General features: G+C 42.8%; 1 protein-coding gene across 1 annotated transcript in view; it reads right to left on the reverse strand.

The window, feature by feature from the left end:
• Nucleotides 1-807: 807 nt before the first annotated feature.
• Nucleotides 808-27928, reverse strand: part of adgrv1 (adhesion G protein-coupled receptor V1) — a 110284-nt gene continuing 83163 nt past the window's right edge. The window contains exons 85-90 of the mRNA XM_035529958.1: nucleotides 25427-25605; nucleotides 21964-22121; nucleotides 13439-13560; nucleotides 6367-6555; nucleotides 4045-4219; nucleotides 808-1546 (exon numbers count right to left, since the gene is read on the reverse strand). Coding sequence (XP_035385851.1) covers nucleotides 1428-1546; nucleotides 4045-4219; nucleotides 6367-6555; nucleotides 13439-13560; nucleotides 21964-22121; nucleotides 25427-25605 — 942 coding nt within the window. The 3' untranslated portion in view covers nucleotides 808-1427. The remainder of the gene's footprint in view (nucleotides 1547-4044; nucleotides 4220-6366; nucleotides 6556-13438; nucleotides 13561-21963; nucleotides 22122-25426; nucleotides 25606-27928) is intronic.

Raw genomic sequence — 27928 nt, forward strand, 5'->3', positions numbered from 1 at the left:
GTGTGACCAGGAGGGAACAGAACATGGTTAGAAAGACGGGAGAAAAGAGAGAGAGAGAGAGAGAGAGAGAGAGAGAGAGACAGTAAAGGGAATATCTTCTTTCATCCTCCCGTGGGCGGCCAAAAAGCAAACCCAGACACATGATACTGCACTCAGAGCACGGCTTGCATTATGGAGTTGTTGACTTTGAAAACTCAAGTCAGTGCAAGGTCAGAGGCAAGCACAGGCCAGCTATACATAACCCAGTGTTTCATGAGACTGGGTGTATGTAATGTGCTGTGTGGAATTACAAGAAGAGGCTCACATTTAAAACTGACTGTTAAATGGTCAGTATCTGAATGTATGACAGGCAGATTTGGAGGATTTGGTGTCAGAGATGACTGCGACTGTATCCGGTTAGGGTTTGTGCAAACATGCTTCAGCCTGTGCTTGTAGTGTTCCAGAATTTGTCCGTGTATTAGTCGACACTGCAATGCCTATCTGTGCGTAAGTAAGGCAGACTTAACAGCGGTGCATCATTCTGCTGCTAAAACAATACATCTTTTTCAACCAGTCACCACTACCATCATGGAGCCCTCATTTTTACTAGTAGATTGAACAATCTTGCTAAACCTGTTGGTCAAACTACAGAAATCAGCACACACGACACAATCTGGTCAGCTACAGAACTTCATCAGGCAAAAAGGTGTAATACTGAGTGGAGGCTGGTAATGTTAGGTGAAGATAGTGGTGAAAAAAAACCCCATATAACCTACACACGATACAGCACATGTCCTTTATTATTCATGTTGCTAAATGCTAGCAGTTTTCAGCGACATTTTCACACGTGAAAACGTAACCCTGTAACACTTGCATGCAGAGCTATAAAAGCACCTTAGTATCAGCAAGACTATGAGAGCAGACCTATAACCCGAAGCTAACAATAGCAAAGTGCCTGGAGATGTGGAACTTGTTTGCTGACTTGCGTGAATTTTTTTTCCAGCTTAAACCTAGAACAAACGGCGATATCTTTTGGCACGTGACTGCCCGCCAGCCACTTTTGACTCTCCAAATCACAGCCAAAGGGTAGAGAAGCACTCGCAGACAAGCTGACTAAAATAGTTGTTGTATTCTTTATTGATCTGTGTTACATGTATTAAGCAGCTGAGCTCCCGGATCAGCATGCCTGAGCACTTCTTAACCTACAATGCAGGATATTTACATCTCGGTACGTTAAGAACTTCACTTGAATGTAGTCACAATTATACTGCATATTCACATGATATATCTCAGAAGAAATATCAAGAAATTCCAGGTATAAAAAAAGATTAAAAACTAAAAGACTAAGAAAACGGCAAATTTAGTGCAAAGGTGGTAAAGGTACAAAAAAAAATACTGTTGACTGGTTCATCCATGCATGGACAGTGGTCAGGAAGTGAGGTCACAGGTCACAGATGTGTGTCGGCAATGGGGATGCGGCGCAGCTCGACGATCTGGGAGTTTGCAGCGCTTCCACCGTCGTGACTACCGTGGGTGGACCCATTGTCACTCACATTAAGGCCAGACCCTGTGGAGCACATAACACCAACGCCCTCAAGAGTTCATCATGAGACATCATAATACACTGCATACTAGATCTGCATTTAAGGTTTACTGCCAATCATCAACAGTGCAGTCTATACGTAACTGGATAGCAATACAAACTTTGATAAGTTTTGCTGTTTCGGCTCCCTCAGATGTGAAATACAACAATGTATTTCAAGGATATTTATGTTGGTACTGGATGAACCATACATGAAATCCGTGTTTACACATAATTCCCCCATTTGCAGGTATAATAAGTAAGTGGGCAGTACTTTTAAATTGCAGTGCTTAGTACTGCAGATCCACTATAGCTGATGACTGCTATTAGTCTAAATCCAGCCTCAGTGAGTTTCTCTGGGATGTCTGATTCCTAAAAAATGTTATGGTGTTATTGAAAATAGTGATGAGCTCTGATGGGCTATGATTCCATGACACTCGTCTGGCAGCAGAAAGTCCTGCCTAACCACCTAGAAGGTCTGTCCCTCAGAAAGGCTCCTGTAGCATGCAGTGTGAGCTAATCCGGATAACAGTAACGAATATTTAAAGGTCCTGTCCTCTGTGAGGCATGTCAGATTAATTTGATTAATAAGAGATCCGGCACCTTTTTAAAGGTTGCTGATTTCAGCAACAGATTATAGCAGAAGCCTGTTTCATCATGCCTGACCCATGAGGCTTATGATCAACGTCTTGGTTGTGGACTAGGAATTCCAGCCCTACGTGGCTCTGATTTGCTAGAAATGAAATGACGTCATTCTGGGCCACAGTCCTGCTCTCCACTGGTCTTCGCTGAGGACTGAGTCATTCGATTTCGAAATTCGAAAACACAGAAGACTCGGATGCTTCTCCACCCGCCAACAGTCACATCAACATGAAAGACCAGTGCGCCAGTTCTGTTGGCAGCCATGCATGCCCCCATGTCCCACAGATAAGAAGGAATGCCATGGACCACAACCAGTTTCTTTTTCTCTCTCCACACTCATTTCACCACTATGATACAGGTTAATCTAAGTTTCATCTGTTCTTCATTCCAGACATCTACATGCTGACGTGCAGATCCGAAACAAGTTTGTCACTGTCCACTTATTTATAGATTGTATCATATGCTACCGTGTCCGACACGAGACATAAACCCTGACCACAGCCACCTGGATGAAAATATGCAAATGACAATGTTATGTAATCATAAATGTTGATAACTAATGGTCTCAAACTGGACGATTTAGTATTTCACCCAGCTAGGACTGTTGGGTCAGAGATGACATAGGACTGATAACAGTGAGATCTAGCTTAAAGATACTGCCTGAACTCTCGCTGAGCTCAGTCAGGCTCATCGGTGGGTAGACTCAAGAGTCCCTCATTGAGAGAGATGCATATAAGACATGACAAATTCAGAAGCGCAGAGAAGACCTAGTGTTTCTTGAATATTAACCATTGTCTTACATTTGTAATAGGCCTACCGTGTATGGTCCAGTTTTGTAAAAATGGGTTTATTTCAAACTAGACTCAGTAGTCTGGCTTTTATCTTGATGCCTTTCAAACCCTGGCACATAGGACTGACATTTATTTAAGGCTTGCAAAAAAAAAAAGAAGCTTTTTCTAGGGACAAACCTTCATCACATATCCAGCACAGTCCTGGTAGAGTGAGGTAGCTGGATTGACGTATTGAAACTGAGCCCAGCCCTACTCCTTGAGGGCTAATATCCAGTGCAGTTTAGCTATTTCCCTGCTTAAACACCTCTGCTACACCTGGTCATTCACCTATGTGTTGAATCAAGTGACCAGAGATGGGAACATTGTTTAAAAGGCTAAAACCCACCTACCATCAGGCTCCTTAATCAACAGCCTATCTGCCATCAGGGATGTAAACGTGCATGAGGTTTTCTCAGGTTCCTGAGACAGACTCACAAAGGAATACCCATGTCCCTGACTGGCTGGCTGTTTCAAATGGGACTATAAAGAGCATTTTATAGAAGGAAGACACTAAGTGGGAACTTACCCATGTTTCCAATATTCAGTCCTACTGAATCTAAATTACACCCACGTGCGAACGCACTGATTCAATAACAGCCTCAGTAAGTAGTTACGGTTCTCAACCTCAGTTATGACGCTTCCGTGTTATACTGCTCTGTATCCTGTATTTCCTCCATGATGGGAAAGGAATCGAACAGAGCCATAATGGATGACAGGGACACAGTGTCACACATAAAGGGTATTCTCATTAAGCACTGAAGGCAGATCCCAAATGGCTGTCATAGCAGCACCACTGAAAGTCTACAGTGTATTGACATGCTGTGAAGAGTTCACAGAGAACAGGAGTACATAAAAACACGGGACAACAAGGACACAGGAAGATCCTGTTCAGACACGTCGTTTCGCTGAAAAATGTGTTGTGTACAGAAGTATGAGAAAATAACGTAATGTGATGCAGGTCCAAGGCTTAAAGAGAAAAGAAAGATGGAGGTTTTAGGAGGCAGGTCATACCAGTCTTTAGGGCAAATATAAGGTCATCGAATTCCTGTGCCTCTTCGTCTTGGGCTAGGCTGGTGTTAATGAAGCCGCCCTCTGAAGGGAAGGTTTCCATCTCTGGGCCCTCTTTGAACACACTGCTTGGCTGACTGCTAGGCCTCAGAGATGCTCTCTCCCAGTCTGCTGAGATCTGAAGGATACACAAACACACACGGACACACATCCACACACAAATATGCATGCGCACACACACACACACACACAAACATGCACGTGCACACACACACAAACATGCACGCGCACACACGTGCATACAAAGAAGAAAAAAAAAATCAATAGCAGCTGGGACATTCATTAAAGCAACAGTAAAAAAAAAGACTTACAACAGTTAAAAAGCTCTCCAGTTTGTCTGAAAACACGCTTGGGACATAAGACCAAATATACAGTAAGATACCACAAAAGATCTTTTTTTTAACCTTCCCTCATATCTTCAACTTAACTCACACATCTTGAAAATGTGAAATACGTGACGATCAAAGATGTAATCTGAATAGTTCAAGAAGGGGTCATCACAAAGCTAGATTATCATGGTTGTCTAAAGGATAAAACAGGGTTCAAGGGTCAATGAGTTGACTGATCTAACTTTTGAATGATTCAGTGATTTACTATTGTTCTAATGAGCTGTTGCATAACACCAGTACACTGTGATTCCTTCACATGCAATCAGTGCACACCAACTCATCTGGGAAAGGCTGATGTCTGGATGATAGAACTTTGGACTTGATATTAATATAGTCACACATGGCCTTGAAGAATTCAAACAGACTCATGAATTGATGCAGAAGAAAAATGACTGAGCACCACTGTAGAAAAAGGAGAATTCTGGTGAAGCAGGTCAGAGGTCATGGCTCAAATAAATGGCGCAGAAAAATGTTCCATGTGTTTATACACAGACCTCCATGGAATCGCTGTTGCAAGATTTGTTTTGATTTGCCTCCAGGAAAGAGGGTCGACAGGCTGCCTGAGGTTCGTGAACTGTCCAGTGAGGTTCGTGAACTGTCCAGAGTTGTCTGTGAATGGTCCAGTGAGTGTCCAGCTGCCTTTCTGTCATCTTCCTTATCTTTTTTTCTTTCCTTTTTTTTTTTTTTTTTTTTACAGGCACCTGATAAATGCCCATTCTGTGCTGCTCCTTCATGGCACAAGAATTTTAAAATAGTAGTCATAATGATTCTGAATCATGTGATGCAGTAAATCATTTCATGGGTCACTACATTCCTTGTCGCAGCCCCGATCGCCCAGGGAACACCAAGCATCACTTCTTCAGAGGAGCAGTCCTAAAGAGCAGCATTACAAAGAAATCAAACTATACATCTCAGCAGCATTTGGGGAAAAGTTGCTCTCTGTGCTTCCTCAGAGTTGATTCATTCCCTCACAGGACCTGTAAGGGTGCACCCCTCTTTTGCCAGTCAGACTTTGCCCTGGTTCATGTCATCTTCCTCCGTCCCTACCCAATATCCTTCACTCCCCTGCTTTCCCTCTGGAACTGCATGTGACCAACCAGAGCTTTAAATCTGAAGGTCTATGCTCTCAGGAATGAAACAGGATTACTCGGGTCTGGAACATGATTGAATCAAAACTGCCCCTCGAGAGTGGCAGAGCATGGCAGATCCACAGAGGTGATCTGCTAGAACTGGGACTAGATTAGGAAATGCATTAAGAGACTTCATTACAACACCAAAGACCGATGACATTAACGTTCCACTACTTTCTGAACACCAGCTGTAAGGAGGGCAGTCTAAACTCTTGCGTCTAATTAAAGTGTGTAGACTGTATTTCATAAGGGCTTAAGTGATTTGCCTGGTGTAGTCTGATTCATTTCAAGTTTTCAAAACCTTATAATCATCTTTCACTCTGTATGTCATACATTGCTCTTGTCCCTGACTCATTGCAAAGTTTACACTACGGGCTTGTACATTTTGAGTTTTTACCCATTACATAACCACTGATTCGGTGTGTGTGTGTGTGTGTGTGTGTGTGTGTGTGTGTCATTGTTCTGAGAGCAAGCAAAGCATAGCATGAGCAAGCACGCCTAACTCTGGACCTGGAGGTGATAAAGAGGTGTCTGATGTCTCTGTAAACACAGACAGACAGATGCTGAGGGAGACCCCCTTCCCCCCACCTTACACACTGCTGCTGAATCAGAATCTTGAGTCAATCTTGAAATAAAATAGGAATACATAATAAACCCAAATGCAAGTAAAAATCACAAGAACAAAAAATTCATTTAGTAATTTAAAAAATGAGCTTTGGAGGTGTAAGCGAAGAACCAGATCCCACCTCCTCCATGGCGCTGATGAGGTTCTGGGTGGACTTGCTGATCTCCCCTCCGCTGATGGTGGCAGCTCCAGTGCTCTGGAAGACACCGTCGGGGTCACCATGGCCATTCATCTCCACGGTGTAGCTGGCCTTGGCCGGCCAGCACAGCTGGTTGTGCATGAGGAAGTACACGGCAAACACGTACAGGCCCTGGAGACACAGAGTCAATCAACACCATGTGGTGTGCAACGAACTCAGTGGGACCTGCAAGCGTGCACCAGCATGGGAGAAAGCCAGTTCACTACTGTCAATTTATGAATGTGGAAAATCAGCAGAACCATCAATACTTGTTGCCCTCTTGCCGACAGTTTCTATGTTATGTGTTCGTCTCTGTTTGTCTGTGTTTGCTAGCTGGAGGGCACTGATTAATGTATAGTTCCACAGGCGCAAATTCTTTACACGAGATTTTGAGAACGCAAGAATGGCATGACCACTTCCATCTGGGTGAGACGATACTGAGTGAGGTCATGGCTCAACACTTTATTCTGTACAGTAACACCAAAGTGACAATTGCAGCACTATGTAGAGAAACGCAGCATACATTCCAAAATCTGGCTGCATCTTCCAGTGCACACAGATACCATTACTATCAACAAGTATAGCAACCCAACAACAGCTACATTAAAAGGTGCTACAAAGACCAACCATTACGTCTTGATCTTAGCAAAGGGAGAATTACATGTATTGTCTAACTTTTTGCCTTTTATCTATTAAATGTGCTGCACTCATTCACTGTCGCCAAAGTTCCGGAAGCTTCTCCAACACATCTGCTGGTTAGAAGTATTGGGTAGAATTTCTCCCGTTAAAAACACGTCTAACCGATCTGCTGCTGAACAGAAACTGGCTGGGAGTTTCAGCTTAAACCCAGTGCCTTATAAGTACTATTAGCCTTTACTTTCAAATCCTTGAAGCACTGATGCAAGTTTGAAATATACCAAGCAAGCACGAGGTGCCAGGCGCTAGAGAGAGGATATTAGCACAGGTCTAAATTTCCCTTGTTTCCCGGAGCAAAAGGAGGCCACCCAGTGTGTTGCACCCACGACGTGCTCTAAAGGTGAGGGAAACACTCTTTAAGATCCCCCTCTGGGAGATTCGCACAGAAATGGCCAGAGGCCATAATTTCAAGCCAAGTTATCCCAGTCAGTTCTGTTAGTGCTCGCCACTCAGGAGCGGTGGCCTCCATTTGCAGCTGACCTGTCGGGGTTCGCCAGAGGGGTTGCAGTGCTAAGGAGGACAGGGAAAAGAAAAGAAAACTGAGAGTGACTAAGAGGGTCAAGGGATAACCACTCACACATCCTTATTACAATAGAGCATTGTGAATGAAAGGATGAATGAATGAATGAACGAATGACATGGCACACAACAAGCGGGGACGAAGAGGGCAGAAAAACAAGACTGTGTATACAGCTTCCCCACCAACCCCTGATTCTGATTTGTCCTGTGGGTCTAGCAATATTAATGCGAGCAGTGGCACAATCAAAGCAGATCTATTATTAGAGTGCAAGCTCATTCAGGAAACAGGAAGGAAAACGAATCATGGGTACATGAGCTCTGTTGTTCAAAGCTCTGCTTTCCGTGGAACAAAACACTTACTAGCACAGCCTGGCAGGATGATCAGTGGTACCACAATACAAACACCATCACATTTGGCTCAGGAAACCTGCCAGTGGTGTGCGGAGGGGACGGACGGACCCAGACGGCGCCGGGGCCCTGTCCCTGGAACAGATGCCCCAGTGCCAGAAGGAGCAAACTAGCCTTCCATATTCAAGCTCACAAATGCAGTTTATCGCTGAATCTGTTTGAACGGCTGCGCAAAAGATTGCTGCAGTAGCGTAAACGTGTTTGGGCTAACGGCAATGAGCACTATAGAGAACCACAGTCTGGAGGGAAGATAAAGCTTGAGGACGTATCAGTGGAAAACAGATATGAATACATATGACTGGAAAACAATTAATCACAAGTGTCCTACAGTGATTGAGAGGGCACTTGTGAATGGGTTTTTAAAAAGGTACACCCACAAGCCTCTTTATAAGAAACACCTAGATCATACCATTATCTTCAGGCCACTTTACTAGGTACACCAGTCTTGCAGGCGCATTTCAAGTGTACAGTTACGCACTGTAGTTGATCTGCTGGCACGCACATTTAATCCGTGACTCTTCAGTCACCACTGTTCGCACGCACATGTATGTATTTAAATGCCTTGGAGGCCACTTGCTATATTGCTTATAAATAACAAATCCTAAAAACTGATCTGCACATGCACACACACACTTATAGGTGTAAGAATTACTGAAGATATCGAACAGCACCATCAGGCATACCCCTAGAGTGAACGCAACAGAAAAGGCCCAGTGAGATGAAACGCTCAGCATCAATGATCTTTCTCCTCCAAAGAATGGCAGATACGTTTTCCTCGGCCCTACATACGTTGCTGTGTCAGCCGTGTTTGGTTACCTTATTCCAGCCATTTACAAACACAAGTGCACTCCACTGAAAGAGTATTTGCCCATTTCATTACACATGGTGCAAGCATCTGATTAGTCATCCGTGCTGGCTTTTTTCCCCTACCAAGTGTTGGTTTAAGACCAAACAAATGCCTCCACACCCTGGTATTACTGCCCCCCTACCCTGCACGTTCATCTTTTTTAGACATTGTTCAGCAAACCCGAAACTGTAGAATAAATGGCCGCACAGGGCAGGTTATAGTACATCTAACTGGGTTTGATGTTATTGATATGCTTGACCTAAAGCCAAGAAGTGAAAAATGCTCACTGTCCTAAGAAACTGAAAATAAATCACAAGTGCCACTGGATCTCTTCAACTACTATATACCTCTTAACCTAGTAACCCTTCAAACCTAGCCAGTTTCTCTGAGTGTTGCTTGGATTCAGACCAAAATCTTGATAAGGAGAATAAACTGCATTTATTGATGGACCCTATCTGTGTCTGTGTGCAGTAGCTCTAAACACAGACCATGGAACAGTGCAAAGTGGACAACATACATTACATTCATGTCAGAGTGATCAGAAATAAATCTGAAATAAGTTTGAGTGCTATATATTACACATACATACATACATATTTAGCTTGCACAGCTGATGAAGGACTTCTCCTTGAAACATCTAACATCCCAAACATTGTGTGTTACATTGAACTTGTATTACGTTTCCTCAGCTGGAAAATCTTTGTTAGAGAGGACCTTGTATATGAAACACACACACACACATTATATATATATATATATATATATATATATATATATATATATAAAAATGTGTGCGTGTATATGTATGTATGTATGTATATGTGTGTGTATATATATATATATATATATATATATATATATATATACACATATATACATACATATATACATACATATATACATACATATACATACATACATACACACATACATACACATACATACATATACATACACACATTTTATATATATATATATATATATATATATATATATATATATATATATATATATATATATATATATATATATATATATATATATATATATAAATAAAATTCCCCACTTCCTCCTTGGGTCCAACTTTTTCCTTCAAACTTGGGTACTCAGGCCTGGGAGCTTGAAAGACCTGCGTAGTATCTTAGCTACTCCCAGGACTGCACTCCTCTGGATGGAGATCTCAGATGTTGTTCCTGGGATCTGCTGGAGTCACTCTCCCAGTTTGGGGGTCACAAAAGGTGAGGGTACTTTTGCTGTTCCTAGGATTGCACTCTTCTGGACCGAGGCTGATAATGTAATTCCTGGCTCTCATTCAGTGAATCAACGGTCCATTCTGTCTTGGCGTACAGCTTGATGGCTCGATGGCATCCATGTACAGTAGGAGGCTGACGTAGCTCCACTCCTGAATCTGTACCCATTCCCAACACTTATTTTTGATCTGACTGAGAAGATGCAGAACAGCTACGGGGACAGTGCATCTCCATCATATTCACAACACTTTATGGTCACCTGGGCAATCGGCTTTGATTTAGCTTCTAGTGTTGTCCTCTAGTGTTCCACTGAGTTCTGTATGTGTGTATAAATATGTATATTCATTATAACTTGTTTAACTTTAGCAGTTACCATAATATGACCTCTAAATTTATGAACAGCCTGTTAATGATGACCACATGAACAACAACAAACCAAGATGTCCTGAGAACGCAACTGACAAACTTTGTGGGTGACGAGAAGAAAAGATGATTAGCAGTTGTGTGTGTTACGCCAGTGTGGAATACAACATAGCATATGGCTCAAGGATGCTGGGACAGTGGGAGTGGTCATGGTGGTTTCTAGAATGAATAAATATCCTGCTACAAAGCTGAGCAATGGCCTACTTCTTTGCCAGCGTGAGTGCTCACAATATCAATAGGTACAGCTGAAACAAGAACCTAAGGGGACACAGGTAAGTGACATTGCTTTTTAATAGCATAAATTAAAGGTTACGTATTCATCTTAGTAAGCTAAGTAGAAGTTAAGAGTGTAGAGAGGAGTAAGCAGTTTCCTCATTTCCATCCCTAACTGTTGCTGATGTACTATTAATAGGATCAGTTGAAAACAGTGGGCTAGACAAATGTGAAAACGTGTCCTAAGCTCTTTTCCCTCAGGTAATTTTGTATCGTAGCTCTGAGGATATTACACTGGAATTGTGTCACTAAATGGCCATAGTAAAGGATTCAAATGATGTGACCATGCCTTAGTAGTTTAGCCAGAGAGATATACAGACATGTAGAAGGGAAGGAATAAGTAAGGAACATAGAAAAAAGTAGAAAAAAGATTGAAACAAGCCTGTTAGTGTTGGTATGTGCAATTACAAAATGAAAGATTAATAGTCTCCCATGTGTAGTTTCCTTTCTTCACTTGTTTAGACCTACACTATTAGGAAACTCAATGTAGTAGGCACATCTGAAATAGACAGCCAAAGATTCACCTATACCTATGGCAAAAATGGGGACATTTTCATGTATTGTTGAAATCAATTTTGTTTTGTAAGAGTTTTTTTTTTTTCAATCAGTTTTGTAAGAGTCTTCACTGTGCTAGTTTTCTCTCTCTTTCTCTCTTCCTCTCTCTCTCTCTCTCTCACACACACACACACACACACACACACACACACACACACACACACACACACACACACAGAGTACCATTCACACAGAGTACCAGTGTACACACCTGAGGTAATATATGTTTTTAAGTTTGCTTTTAAGACAAATATAAATAGTGAAAGTTGATAGCCTATATAGAAAATGATTTCAAAAGCAATATATACACTATATAATAATTACATTTTAAATTAATTGTAATTGCTCCCTCAACAAATTCAGAAATGTAATCCCTCACCCTACAAGTGCCCAGCATACATGAGAATGTCTTCCAGACCTCACAGGTGACTGCCTCATGAAGCTGGGTAAGACAACACCAAGAGCATGCAAAGTTGTCATCCAAAGCTGTCAAGTAATGGGTGGCTTTGAAGAACTTTGAAGAATCTAAAACCTAAGATAGTCAATATTTGTTTAACACAGCATAATCACGTTATTTCATTATTTTGATACCATCACTGTTTTTCTAAAATGTAGAAAATGCTAAAAATAAATAAGACTAGGTGTGTCAAACTTTGTGTTCAAGGGCCCAATTTGCATGTTCATACATATTCAGTGAGTACTCTGAAGCAGCGCTAATGGTCCAGTCTAACTCTGGGCCAGATGACTTGGTTCGCAGCTAATAAACAGCAATGGCTGCAGCTTCCCTACCCTCGTCAGTGGTAGAGCACATTCTGTTCCATCTGCACTGCATTCTGCCAAACTCTCTAAGCAACAGTTTTGCAGGCCGCTTACCCAGGGCCACACCAACTCCACACTACCGGAGAAACTTTATTCACACGGACGCTACAAATCAGCATGATGGTGTCTGACACGTTTCACACAGTCCTTCCACTTCAGACCAGGATGGCTCTTTTAAAGGTCAAGGTGAAGGAAAATTCATGAATCAACTCTAGCCAAACTCAAATGTAACTTTTAAAGTCTTTCTAATGTACAAACATCTACATAAAATGAAAAACTTGTCTATTTTGCTATCAGAGTATCAGAACCTGCTTGCATCAGTTGGGTGGATATTCGAGAACACATTCGAACAAAATGATCTGTTGTATCAGCATGGGACAATTTATGGTGTAAACTTCAAACATGGTCTCACACTACTTACATAACATGGACAGAATAGAAACCAAAGCTACTTCTACTGATTAGAAAGCTGTAAAGATAGAACTATCTCTCCTGAACTGAGGACCTCTGTGATAATCACCCATACAAGGATCAGGGCTTATCATCCCCTCTTCTTCTTATAACACCTGAAGATAAGGCAGATGGCTCTCACGGTCAATATTTAAACTGACTTTCTCTTTTTATGAAGACATTATGGGGCCATGGTAGAGCCCACCCCGAGCATGCTCAAATGTGCACGCACTGGCTTAAAGGATCAATAATCACACCAAGGCTGATCGACAGGCTGTAAAGGTGCATGAGCTCCTTCGTCTACTTAGCCATCATAGAACCCAGAAAGAACATAGACTGTATCTCATGAAGTTGTGTAAAGTGCTTCACTGGTGATCATAAAAGGGTTTTGGGGATCACGTCAATGCCATGCCTCCACACTCCATACAGCATGATGCGCTGTGTGTCTTTAGGGATTCTCAGCTTATTACATAATCAAGCCTGCCTATATATGCTTTGCAGAATGAGAGAACACTCAGTGCTCAACACCGATGGTGAATTTATTACCACAAAAGAGCTCTGATAAGATTAAACGACAAGATTGACGGCTTTTTCAGTTTGGCATCCTGTGACTCATAATAACCTCACTCTACTTACCTCAAATTAATTAAAACTAATACAAAGAAGGGAAAAAAAGCTACACTTAATTCAAATTGATTTCTGGGAGATATGTAAGGCAGATGAGACACTGGGAGGACAGTATGCTAAGGAATGGTCTCAAGATGGATGTTCTTACCAGCAGGATGTTGAAGATGACAAAGAGAATGAGCATCCACAGATATGTGTAGGCCATGTGGACGCCAGCCCACAGACAGACCAGCGTCACCAGGGTGAACAGGTACAACACCATGGGAACCTCTGCAGAACAAAAGCCAGCATCACATTAGCGACATGCACACATGTGGCAGAGAAACACATCAGAGGCTCAACAGTTTGGCCTAACTACACCATCTTGGTATAACAATCACAGTTGGCTTGCTCAATTAGCACCTTGCCACATTTGAGTCAAGACAACCATTCTTTCTGAGTTTTGCTGGCTGTACAGATGCTAGCACATTTATTTTGTGCCCTGTGGACATGAAGAATTGTTGGCATGGGTGCAGCTTCGTCACCGTGGCGATCTTGGCTAGCAAGAGCACTTTTTCCACACACCGTGGAGGAAAAAACGACCCCACGCAAGCACTCGACCTCTTTAATGGCCTCTGCACTGGGACGCAGTAGCTGAGTGGGCGCCTTTATTGATTTGTGGGAAACCAGTGACGACTGAGAGTGGGGTCATCAAGAGACTCTTAATTAGGAGGCCTTAAGTTAGGACCTGTGGGGTCGGGACTATAGGCGGAGGGCTTAGCCCATGAGGCTGCTTTATGTGGACAATTAGTTGAGAGCCTCTCAGGCAACAGAGCACAAGGACTCCAGTTGGAGTGGATGCAGGCTGACAGCCTGATATTGGTGGAGTACCCTGTGAAGACAGGTGAACTGAGATTTCATTTATAGCACAGGTTTTAGCATTTTCCGGTTTTAAAATACTTGGCACTAATAGGCTAAGATTTGATTACTATTCTGCAGAGGATAAATGGCCTAGATTTCTGCACATTTACATCTGAGAGCAGTAACTGAAGCTGTGGTTTACAACCCAGTCCGACATCTCACACGTTATGCGTTGGCAGGCATGCTACGTGTTGACACATATGCTGTATGTTTAAACGGACTCCGCTCATATCTCTAGCACATAAGTATCAGTCCTCATGCTGCATCTCTGCCTCCAACATCAAATACCACAACCCTTAGCTACATTAACTTTGAGTCCAGAACCTCCAGTCAGCAAGCACAGTAATACGGGGGCATCTAGGAGATGGGTCAAACTGTAGAATCTTCTCCCAAGGGCCCAATTTGCATATGCCATGTTTTTAACCTACAGCAAACACAGAATTTGATCTGCTCATTTCCCAAGGGAATGGACCACTATAGTGACTCAGTGATGATCATCCCCTCACTCCCTAGATTACTACTACAAAGAATGCCCCCCCCACCACCAAAAGTCATGCTGAATTGGATCTACTCCCTCATTTCCATCCAGGCCTCATTTGAGATGTTCCACAAACTGCATCCTGAACAGAAAACCTCAACACCTATGAGACTCCACCCTATTGTTGCACAGGTCCTGTCATTAGTGCACTTACATGCACTACAATGGCTTTTATTTGGAATAAATCAATATGGGTGGAATCTGACATTTACAACAATTCGCCTCCATTAGTGGCCACTTACATCACCATACGTCATGGTAATGGTTCTCAATGGGGCTAGTGTTCTCAATGGCGCTTGTGTGTTAGCATTAGCCAATGCTCTCGGACTGTCCTGCATCGGTCGGGCCGCTTCGATAGCACCTGGGCCTGAAGTGGACATCGACTGAGATTGCCAGATTTGATCATAGGGCTGGTGAGAATGTCAGGCCTCTGTCTGTGACACTCGAGGAGGGTGTATGTGAGTCAGACTCCGTGGATTTCACGAAGGACTTGGGCTGTAATAGAAGGTCACATCCCTCGACAGATGTGTGTTGTGGGCCCAGAGTTTACCCACTGGGCTAGCACAGAGATGTTACTTCCATTCCTCTTCCATTACTCTCTGACCCCTCTCCCCATCTCATGCTTCAGCCCTTATTTTACCTTCTCTCTGTCTGCTCTCCTCTGGTCCCTTGCATTCCTTCCTTCTCACCACCCCCCCGCCCTTTCTCCTGTGACCTCCCTCTCAGTAGTACCTACAGTGGACACCTCCCACAACTATTCTCCCTTGCTTCCCACTGCAGTAAGCACATTCTTCTTCATGGTCTGAGCCTGGCCTCCACGTTCCCAAGCCCTGAACACTAGCACGAGCAGTGCAGGCTGGGGAGTTCCCTCAGCCCCAGAACAACTCCTTTTCCCCACAAGCCTTGAATCCCCACAGGCCCTCCTAAGAGAGTCATCATGGGGTTTTTACCATTCTATGTGCCATTCCCAAGGAATGTTCAGTTTCCTTAAGAGGCACTGTAGGGAGATGTGTGCACTCAGCCATGCACACTGAGATGTGCTTCGACAGTTCTGAAGCAAAACAGGATGCTATAGTTAAGAATTATCACTTGGTCAGTGCGTAGGACTTTAGGTTATTATTGTGTGCAGGGAGTGGAGTGTAAGAGTGGAATGGCATGTACAGTAACCTGGCATTCTGGGGAAGTGTTTAGCTTTAGTCATTTCAAAAGTTGAGTAATACAAAGATTCAAGTGCAAGATTTATTAACACTACAGGTATGAGATACATATTCATGCAGATTAATTCTGATTTGTTATTTCAAAATTTTAAATACATAAATATACGCATACCTGAGAATTGACACAAAGATAAAAAGTCTGAATCATTATTGCGCACACTCCTGCCAATCCAGTAATTAGAAAACTGACTGACAAGTAAACCATTTATTTAAAAAAAAAAAAAAAGCTACATGAAAAGATACTCCATTTCAAACATCGTGTTTCCTAAAGTATCAGGGTTCAAGTGGATACTTGGAAAACAAGACTGAAGTAGAATGTGTCCATTATTTGCTGGGATGAACAAGGCTCCTCTGCATGGAAAGACAAGCACAGTGGGTCTCTTAGGACAAACACAGGGGCTGTAATGTGAGACAGCACTCTGGCTCCTGTTCGGAGATGCCAGACCAGCTGTCACAACAGCCTTCCCCAAGCCTGCCTCAAGGAAAAGACCCTGCTTTGTCTCACACCTGCTGAGCTAACGTCCGTCTGGCCATCCGCTCAGGCATTATGGGAAAAAAGTGCCGCAAGGTACCAGTGAACGGGCTATGGGACACTGCAAAGAATCGCATCCATGGCATAGACATGAAAGAGAGGCCTGGGATGGATGGAGGAGTACTGGTAAGTGATCCGTAAGAGCAGCGGGAGGTTAGCCAGCCTAGAAGAACATCCAAAATCAGGATTAGATTGGAAGTGTTGGTTTTTCTCATCCTGTTCTAAACAATACACTTGTTCTGTGTGTGTGGCTCCGTGTGTTGGCATGATGATAGGATATCCAGCTCAGCATTCAGTGGCAAAGGGAAGGGGGGGTAGTGTTCTTGGACCAGATGTTCTGCATGCCCTGTTCTCCGAGGCCCTGCCTTCTCTCTGGGAAAAACTTCTATCGCGGTGTTGGAACATTAAGCACAACACCAAACAAAAGGTCAGGCAGAAGCCGAGTTCTAAAGCTGACCCTGGATCAACTGTGCATGGTGTACCTGCCATGTGCATGAAAGTCTGTCCCCAGCACCAAGCCCCCCGTGGTCCGGAAAGTACAGAAAGGCCCTAAGAGGCTATCAAAGGTGCCATAGGGCAATTTCGCATTCGTGCTTTTCTATTTTTGCCTCAATTGCTTTGTATTCCTACACCCTCTCTTAGTTCATATTGCTGTTTGGGTAATGGTTATTGCCCGTGGCCTGCTTTTTATGGACGTGGTAAAGGCCAGTATCTGAGCATGGTAAAAGGCTAGTACATTACATGAATGTGCTCTATTAAAAAGGGTTAATGAGTTCTCTGTTGTTGACTTTCCACTGTTATTCATAAACCTTCTGCCATATAAAGAGTTCCCCAAATGACAAAAGTTTGCTGAAATAGTGTTATATGATAATAGTATTTTGTATGTGATGCAAACTCTTTACTGGGGTTATAAACACACAATGGCTATGTAATGTGAAACAAATCAACTTCAAGAACAGAAAAACTATTGATTTTGAATGTAAATATGTCTTATGCAATCAAAAATGTTGCTTTCATTCAATGACAGGCTCAAATCAGACATTTGTAGTGCATAAAGGATTGCATGTGAGGTAGATCTACAGAACTGCTAAAGCTATGAAAAAATCTGAACCTCTGTCCATCACTTAGAGTCAAATAATTCATTTCCTTTGTTATTTAATTATTATTTAATTAATTTGCTGATAATTCAGAACTGATAACAGTTTAATGTGTGTGTGCGTGTGTGTGTGCGCGCGTGTGTGCGTGTACGATCATAAGAAATTGTTTCTATCTTGGGACAGTTTTTACTTGAAGAGCTTCCACAGTCACATCAAACATTGGAGAAAAGGGCCAGAGTATGAACCTTTAAGTTAAGCTATAACACTGACATAAACAAAGGGACCATTTTGCTGTGTATGTTTAAATGTTTAAACACCTTGTCTCCCTGGAACATACGGGTGATAGCATTCTTAGGTCCAGATATGAGCAATTTCAGTACAAAGTACATTTACAGCTATAAAAAGATGGTGTTCTTTGCATATTATTGCTTTTGTTATTAAAAAGCCAATCTAGTCTGATTCCTCATCGTCAAAATACTCTCGACTGCCTCTTACTCTCTATTACTTCTCTATTACTCTATTACTTGCAAAAACAAATGATATTGTCTTTTTGGAACAGGGCCCAAAAGATTGAGGGTAAGGCAGACAGAGAAGCCAACAAGCCTTCAAGCATGTTAGCACTCCAAGCTACAGCGAGCTATCTGATCTGAACTGACGTCAGAAGCCATGTCAGTTCCCAGATTGTCCTGCATCTAAAGCAGGTAGAGCTGACAAGGACTTTCAATACGTGCCTATTTATCAGCTGAAGGATCCTGGGAGAGAGGCAGGAGCTCTTGCTTGATTTCATCAGCTGCTGCACATGCAATGTCAAGGACCCAGAAGAAACATGCATCACATGCAACTAATGCTGAAAAATAAGGCATTATAACTCATAAATTCAGTTATGGCTATTAAGAGCAGTACTGTACTGTTTAAAACAAGAGTGCAGCCGCAGGTCATGCACCAAAACACACCACCTCATCTTGGGAAGATGGCGGCGTGGGTATGTGTGGCTTCTATGGGTGCTGGATGGCTCATCTTTATTGAGGATATGGCTGCTGACGCCAGCAGCAGATGGAACTAAGTGAAGCTGAACTTAATTGCTCGGTTCCAATCAAATGCCTCAAAGTCCTTCACCACACAGGCCAATGACTGGAAACAAGCCGCTAAAGTAAAGTGGACTGTTTTGGGGCCAGGAAAATGTCATATAATATGTTGCCCAAGCTGGTCACCTGACCTGGTGGCCTTTCCGTGTTCATACTCACACCTGTGAATTGGGGTTAAAGGTAACATTAACTCACTTAAGCCTCCTCCAAGAAGTGCTACTATTTTTCCACAGAAGCACATCAGAATTCACCAACTTTAAATGCTAACAGCCTTTGAAGAATATATTCATAGAAAGCTGTAAGGTACCAAATGTTTTTAATTTGAATGAGTCTTGAAAAATGACACACAGTCTTCAAAAGGCATTTGCAGAAAACTGGGAAAATGCTTATTAGGACAACTGCTCTCTGCAAATCAATAGTTGCAGTAAATACAGGACAAAGCGCTAATAAACATGCCCTTTATCATGGCGGAGGAGTTCGGGAACAGAAAGTAATTGAAGCCAGGGTACGGGAAGGCCTGCATTCAAAAGAAAAGTCTCTTTGTGTACTTTCAGCTGGAACTAAACTGACCGATAACCTTTACACTACAACAACCCACAAGGCATTGCAGCAGCTGGCTGTAAACAAACAGAAAAAAAGAGGATTAGATGCCTGCCAGCGCCCAGCCAGGAAAAGTAAACCCCATCATGAAAGCACACCACTTCTCTCAAAGTCCCAAGACAAGTCGAAATCTTTACACAGGGCTTATGTTTAGTAATTTTGTGCTATTTATTTTCCACACAGACACAGGGAACAATGACCCTTCCCAGAGGCTGAGTGGTGCATCCCAAGCTTGGAAAACCCTTCATCCGAGGGTCAGGAAACTTTGGCATGGCTGAATATCGGCACATCCCAAGGACAAAGTTATCCAAGGTCGCTCTTGTTTTTTTCTTTTTCCAAGAGCCGCTCTTTCGACAGCTTCCAATAGCGCGGGACTCAGAGCATTTCTGGCTCAGGCCTAGTACTGCAGTTCCAGACTCCAGAGAAACAGAGATAGAGCTCTCTCGGAGAGAGGACCCCCCCCGGCCCCGACCGCAGGCTTGGATCCTGTGGTCTGTCAGATGGAAGGTGGCCTCGTTCGGTGGAGTTCCCTCAGACCAGGAGCGGAAGGGAGCTCCGAGTCAGCTGCTGATGTACTCGCCGTAGACAGAGGGGCGTCTGCCAGCATCTGTGCTTCAGGCTCCAAGAATACTTCAAATCTTGGTAAATGCGGACGCCTACCCTCACATGCCAGTTTATTAGAAACATTATTAATTAGAAAGAAACAGGTTGTAGGTGAACTGTTAGCGACACTAGTCCATCTGTCTCTGTACACCATTTGTGTTGGATTATTGAATTATATATATAAATCTGAAGAATATTTCAGGTGAGTAACTGTAGTCTACTGTAGTAAGAGATGTAGAGATATTAAAATTGTAGTAAAAGTACAGAGTTTCCAGAGAAACAGAACGTTTTGGACAGAATTATTAGGCAGAGTTTATATATGACAAAGTTGATGTTTAAACCATAACATTGCCATTCCTCCTCATGCATCACTGCAGGAGTTGTATACTGTATTACTTGTAAGAAATGTAATCAGCTTTACATTGGAGAAACCAAGAGAAGGCTTGCTCGTTGGTTTGTTGAACACCTTTGGACCATCAGGATTAAGGATTTGTCGTTTCCAGTGGCAAGGCATTTTAGTACTAATGGACCATGCACTAATGACAGTTTGCATTGCCAGATGTTGCTATGGTAGCAATGAAATTAGGAAACTTAAAGAAAAAGAACTTATCTACATTCTTTGAAATTTAAAACCACATGGAATAAATGTTGATTTAAATATCTACTTTTGCATATAAACTGGCTCCTCCTACCACTAATTCAGAAGCACTTTGTTTGCACAGCTGATGAAGGACCTCTGTCCAAAACATGTTTCCCTGGAAACTGTGTGTACTTTACTAAAATTGTAATATATATGTATTGATGCACTGTACATATACACAGCATATATACACTGTACAGGGTATGTACTGTATATACCACTCTGTTCTTCATCTGTGTTTGTGTACATGTTACTGTTTGTGTACATGTTACTTCTGTTTATCTATAAATGCTTTGGCAATACAATTTGATTTTGTCATGTCAATAAAGCTCATTTAAATTGAAATTGAAACTGAGGAAAAAACTGAGGAAAAAGCCCAGTGACACTTGTCTGACACACTTATCCATATGTTTGACACACTCATCCAAGAACAACACTCACTGCCATATCACTACCATGTCAGTGTAACTACTGTGTTGAGAAGGGTCTTCAATCCAAATAATATCCTGTCAGCAGCGGTACTGTGGTCAGAAGCCGAACAGTAGTGAATGGGGTATATGGCAAATGATACTGAATGCTGGCAAATTGTACACATCCAAAATGCCTTTAGTAGTTACACTTACCAAAAAATTGTAAAGTGGCAAGTGAGTATGGGAGAAAAGTAGTATTTCTTGTGTTTTGAATAAGATGGTGTTGAGTGAGGACTTTAAATGTTGCACTCAACATCACCACACAATTATGATTAGAGCTCAAGTTATAATAAGGCGACATCTATTGGCTACATACGGTTTAACCATCCTAGAGTTTTAAGAATTGCGGTTGGGTGTTGTTTTGTAAACTATATCGATATCACTTGATGCTCGCTTTGTGACGGCCCATGTTTGCGTGACCTGGTCATGTAATAAATTCCCAAAGCTTTGGGCTTCTGCCAACTGTTGCCTCACAAGTGTTACCGAATGTGTACGTCTCACAGCGAGCTATGTGCAAAGCTGTGATGGTGACAGATTTTGGGGCGTCGTGTGTGGAGTCTCTTGTTGAAGTAACTGTGTGGGAAAGGATTTACCCTGCACGCAAGCACAATATGAACAGACTGGGAAGGCAGACATGGCAGAGCCGTGCCAATGGCCACCCACACTCTAGAACGATGCTTGAGAGGGGGGAATTCCATGTTTATGGTGTTACAGGAATCAGCCTATTTAGAAACACTTCCTGCTTTTCTCAGTTGGTGACACATAACTCTAAAGACTTGGGAACTTTCTGCTGGGATATGAGAACATATTCTAATTACACAATTACAAACACTGAAGAGAAACCACCTTCAGTCAGTTTACTTTCAGTTTTTGTTTGAGAAAAATCCTCTTTCAAATTTCATTTTGTGATACGGCTCCTATCTTTAGGAATAGTCAAGCACACGTACACACATGCACGAACGCACATGCACACTCGTACTCAGACACTCACCTGCACTGTTGGTGCGGCCTCTGTAGACATCATCGTAGGCCTTCCATTGTTGCGTGACATAGTAGGCATGGATAAACACCACCAGCACTCCAACCAAACAGATCAGAGGAACAAAGGCTGCGGTACAGAGAGCCACATACAGATTCGGTATGAAGCACCTAGGAGAGAGAGAAATATGGAGAGTAAGAGAAAGAGAGATTGAGAGAGAGAGAGAGAAGCATACTGTTGAAGACAAACATGAAGACAAAGGGACATCAGAGAGTGCAGTGTCATTCATGGTCTTCACTTTGGTTATTAGGGAGATAATTATAACAAGTTTGGAGAGTTTCTATGAGTTACTTTAAATGTGAGAAACACAGTGGAACACTCCTGGTGTATGTACTGATTCAGGGTCAGTTCTAGGCCTTGCGTTTTTTATCACATGGAGCCAGACAGCATGCTGAATTTCAGCACCACATGGAAGAGGCATTCGGAAGTGAGGCTCCGAACACTTACCAACCCTGTCCCAGTGTCTCTGGTCTGCCTGTCTCATTACCATGACACCCCTTTCTCCCATCCATGTTTTCCTTCCCCCACTTTATCTCAGGAATTCTCGATTGGTTTTTTGCTGCCATGCAATCAGGAAGCAATCGGAGCAGTCTCAGCCATGGGAAAGCTTGGCGGAACGTGATGCGGGTTGAGTTTGTTTTGACGCGGTGCAAGTCCAAATACTGAGGAGCCGCCCATCGTTCACAGGGCAGGACCTACCCTAGCCGGGCCAAATGGATGGACAAATAAACCCAAACTTATTTTGTAGAGGAGGGCCCAGGCAGCAGGGCGAAGCCATAACAGAATCCAAAGCATGCAAACGACTAATGCTGCCTCTGTGTGCAGGCCAGATTTTTAAAGTGATCTTACCCATGACCTTGTATTGGCCTGGGGAGGTGGATTTGGACATTCCTACTATACTCTAGATATCTCTTCCTGCATTGTGCAAACATGCCGTGTTTTATGTTCATACATAAACACCGAGCACCTTCAACATGGGCAAATATGTGTGTAGTTGCAAACATCTTTTGTTTCTGTTTCTTTGAGCTGAGACAGGTGCTGCTATAGTGCAAACACCATACAGAAATCACAAAAGCAATGAATTATACTCCAGGTTTATCAGTTGTTGTTCATGGGATTGCAGGATCCAGCAACAAAAACCCTCTGCAGAAGGTTGCCGTCCCACGAAAAAGCAAATGTCACTGAGACAGAGCACCTTGGAGGTCCCATATTGTGCATGGCGGCTGGCTCGCCCCTGCAGCCTGGCTGTAATGTTAGTGCCGGGGTGTTGCAGAGAGACAATGCGCTGGAGCTGAAACTACAGCTGCGGTCTGCTGACTAACAGAAAAAGGGTGGAGAGGGAGTCGGTGTGAGGATGGATAAAGGGAAGAGGGAGAGCGAGGCAGGGAGAGAGAAAGAGAGAAAGAGAGAGAGAGGCAGGCAGATAGAGCGAGAGCGAGAGAGAGAGAGAGAGAGAGAGAGAGAGAGATCAGATGAAACTGGTTGATGTAGGCTCACCAGATAAACTGGCTCAGGGAGTTGTGGGAGCTGGCTAGTGAGCTCATAGTTACTGGCAGGAAGCATGTATATTTTGTATTAACTTTTACTGGACTCTTTTGTGCCCTTTTTTTGACCAAAGGGCAGGTTATAGCTGTGTGTTCATCATAGAAGTATAAATGCTGTTTCGGCAGACACCTGCAAATACTGCATAAACGGATGCATTTATACATACATATAAAATATCCAGACATTGTCTGCTTTTTTGTTTTTAAACAGATCATTCCCGGAAGAGGCTTCTGGAAACATATCATAACTATGCACAAAACCAGATGAGTGACCATCAGTCACCTGGCTTCTGAATAAACAAGGATTGGTAGTCTGTATGTAGAGCTACAGAATAGATTAACCTAATAGGAGGATCTCTCATTGTATTAGTCTCAGTACTTGGAGTAATGCATCTGTTCATAATTATTCTTAATTATTTCTGTAAGTTCCTAACAAAACGGTAACTTCGAAACTTAATCATGGCAGCAGAATGGTTCCCATGGCAACCCCACACCATGCATCCTGCCCAGCTGAAGGGTTTTAAAGGAAGGCCTCACCATCCTCAGGCCAACCAGAGTGGGCAGTCTTGTTGGAACTGAGGCTAATAAATGTGGCTAATACTGCTGGGCGGACGCCACAAGACTCCAGCTTTCCGAGTGCTTTGTCCACAGCGCTCACTGGTCAGCGCTAAAGCACCGGGGCCGGGATACGAAGGGCAATAAACATTGCTGACGGTAATCAGCACAGCACACAGCAATCGGCACAGCCTTGATGTTTTCAGACATGAGAAATAGAAAAAAGTTTAAATGGTGGATGGCACAAAATCCCATTTACTCCAGAACTAAAAAGGGCTTTTTAAACTGGCTTACAAAGTCATACAAAGCTTACAAAGTCAGTTTTGCCACTACACAAAGTTTTTCAGCACCATTTAATCTTTTGGCCCATTTAACTGTTTAACACAAATGGTCCAATAGAGCTAACTCATCACTAGAATGTTTAAATAAACCAGTATGCAAAAAAAAAAAGAAGCAATCAATTTTTTTTTGTTTTGAGTTAGAATGTGTCACTTATACTTTCATAGGGCCCTACCAGTGAATTCAAATTCATCAATATACCTTAAGGATTCCAATAGATGTTAATTCTTCAGAGGACTTTTTTTTTTCCCCCCATTCTTTGCAATATGGCCCTTTGCAGCAAATTATCAGGCAATGTTAGAGGGTCTTTAATCCACCTGCGGTAAAGGACATGAACTCTTTTTTCCAGAAGTCCCAAAGGTCAGCTAGTGTTACACTAATTAGTGAGTGTTACACTAATTACTAACTATTGTTAAACCATTGTACTAATCACCAACAGAGTCACTACTATTGCTGGGTGGTTACTGGTAAAATGCACACGTTTCTTCAAAGCAAAGTCTTTCAAGACTCCTTCAAGCTGTCCCTCAAATAGCTGCGCCCTTGAAACTTGCCTCCTTGCACAGAGGCGGGTGAGATATGAGGTGAAGTGACATCACTTGTTTGTCTCTCCATAAGAGGGATGTTTACCTTTCCTGAGTGCACCCGCCCTGGGGGACAGAAAATGTCAGCGCTCCGGCAAGACGGGTGTGAAACTGAAGGTATGAACAGTGAACGTTTGTGAGCCAAAAATAGCCCTGCCCCACTATGTACAAACACCAGCGCTCTCCTCCACCCACTCTGGGTAGGGCAGTGTATGTGGGGCAGAAGTAGGAGAAAATAAGCATAACACTATTTTTCTTAGAAAGAGTCTCAGAAGTGTCTGCCTATAGGACGTGGGTAAGCATGGCTGTGCACATATGTGGGGCAGCAGGCGAGTGGCCACATCAAGCATGTGTGTGTGTGTGTGTCTGTGTCTGGCCGCGTCCGCACACACTCACAGGTCCCCACGCACTAGTCCGTAGACCTGGTGAATTTTCCACTTGTAACCTCCGAGCAGCACTATGACCAGGGTGATGATGACAAACGCAGGAAGTCCCCAGCTCAGCAGGAAGTAGATGAGGTAGCGCCGCTCTGTGTGCTCGTCGTTCATCACCAGTGTCTGCCAGAAGTTGACAGCCTGAGGAGAGATGCCCGAGATGAGGACGCGCAGGGGAAACCACCTTTACTGGCCACCGCGTCTTTATCGGCCCAAGAACAGCAAGCACGTGTATTTACTGAGGAAATATTTCATGTACCCAAGGCCCCATATGAATAGGAAACGTACTCTTTTGCACAGTGACAGGCAGCAGCACCTTTGGAAGCAGAATCTCTGATTGATCAGTTCAAAGAACTGCGTGAATTTTGTGGCCTGCATTCAACCACTTGACTTCTGAAACTGTGGCATTTTTAGACTAAACAGTGATTGTTATTTGAGGCTTTCTGGCAAACGTGTCTGACTCAGGCTATTCTTTGCTGCAAGACCCAAATACTCTTCTACTTAAAATGTAAGAGTCAGAGATTTGCTTTTTGGAGTCTTGTTTGTACCGATGATCTTCAGCTGACAAACAGGCCCACGTCAGCTTTGGTTCAGCTTGTGTTAATATGTTCCAGAGCTCAGCATTTGATTTCTAGCCAGAAATGCAGCTTCTCTAGGGTCAGGACCTGGATCTTCAAAGATTTGGCCTTTGACATACAATCTCCATAATCTATAGCCATTACATTACTTCAGGTAATGAAGTGTTTATGCTTGCGATGCCCAGAGATAAAACAACGACCATAAGCTTACACCTTTTCCATTTCCACCAGTAAATACTTTAATAGATTACAGAGCTGTTGCAGCACCACATGCGATGCCGGCCTTCAAATTATGAAGAAGAGGAATGTCACTGGCAGGGTGTTGCAATAACATTGTGAAACACTCAATTAACATTTGCTATTCAGTGCAGTCACTTGGGTGTCTCATGCAATGATGGCTCCATTGCCTTCTGGCTTTGACTAGAGACTTCTGCTTAGACAGTGACAAATATCTGATATATTAGAGGTGGGAGGGATCTCTTAGATCAGTGGCCTTCACTGACTGACTTGGAAAACCGAGGTGGAAATGGATCGTTCACATTCTCTGTACTTGGGGAAAAAGAAAGAAAAAGAAGGGAGCTCAAAAGACAGAAAGCAAAAGCGAAGAGCTAGCCAGAAAAAGACAGAGAACAGGCAAATAGATGAGGAGACACACAGTGGACAAGACAGAAGAGATGAATAATTTACTAATCTATCTTAAGGCTGTTATTAATTTTGGTTATTGGCCAACTTTGACTGAGAATAGAGGCACATACCCAGCATATTCCTTTTATTAAGGACACAAATACTTTCCAGTTTGGATCATAGTTTACCTTTCTCACATACAAACAGTTTAAATAGATCCATGTGTACACACACACAGAAAGAAGTGCAGTTATACACATATACATGCAGCTATCTTAAAATCACTTTTGTGAAATGCTGAAAGTTAAAGTTAGAAGTAACTAGAAGGAACAGAATGTGAAATATATTAAATGACATCTCTCAGCAAGTATGGGTTTGGACTCAAACAACCCTGGATAGTAATAAGCAGATCAGTCTACTTGACGCACTTTAGAGTAATCTTTTGGTGGATAGTATAACAGACATCAAATGCCAATACACAAACAAGTCACTTTGTCTAGCATTACTGAAAAACAGCAGCATATCCTTTAGGTGAGAAAAACAGCCCTTGATTTAGAGAGCTTAGGTTTCCGCTGGGTTATGGGCATACCCCTTTGGTCAATACTTGGTCTGATTTCTTTTCAATTAGGAAGGGAAACACAACTGTGGGCCCAGGTGTTTGTATCTCCCTGCCCTTTAAGGGATTACGAGTTATGTTCTTTCACCTTTTGGTGTCCGCGTTCTTGTCCAATCCTGTTGTTTCTGATGCCCTGAGAGAACACGCTGACCTTCGCAACTTGGCTTGTGGTTACATCCAAAGCCATATGGAGAACGATTTAGCACTTTTGTGGGGGGTGAAGAGTTTATGAGTTCACAGAGGTGGAGAGAGGGGTCTGGACAAGAGGAGCTATGCTCGGAGTTGACACATGATTTGTCAGAGTGCTCGTAACAGTGACAGAGGGCACGTCAAGACGGCTCCCTCTGAAGAGCCATACGGGAAGAACTACACATAGCTAGAGCTGGTCATGCATGGCACTGCATAAAAACACATATCTTATAAGTAAGACGGGCAGAAATGAAGCCCATTTCTGTTTCACCTTTAACCTTATATAAGAGGAATATTGATGGAGAAGGAAACTGGCTTGATCAAGAATTATTCTGAAATTTTTGACTGATTTGATTCAGTCGTTCCTCGAAATGTTTCTTTTCCCTCATGGAAACCAAGACTAACTTAAAAAAATAAAAATAAAAAAAATAGGACCATTGCTGGCCAGATATTGTGT

The sequence above is a fragment of the Electrophorus electricus genome, chromosome 9 (assembly GCF_013358815.1).
Source record: "Electrophorus electricus isolate fEleEle1 chromosome 9, fEleEle1.pri, whole genome shotgun sequence".
Classification (NCBI taxonomy): domain Eukaryota; kingdom Metazoa; phylum Chordata; class Actinopteri; order Gymnotiformes; family Gymnotidae; genus Electrophorus; species Electrophorus electricus.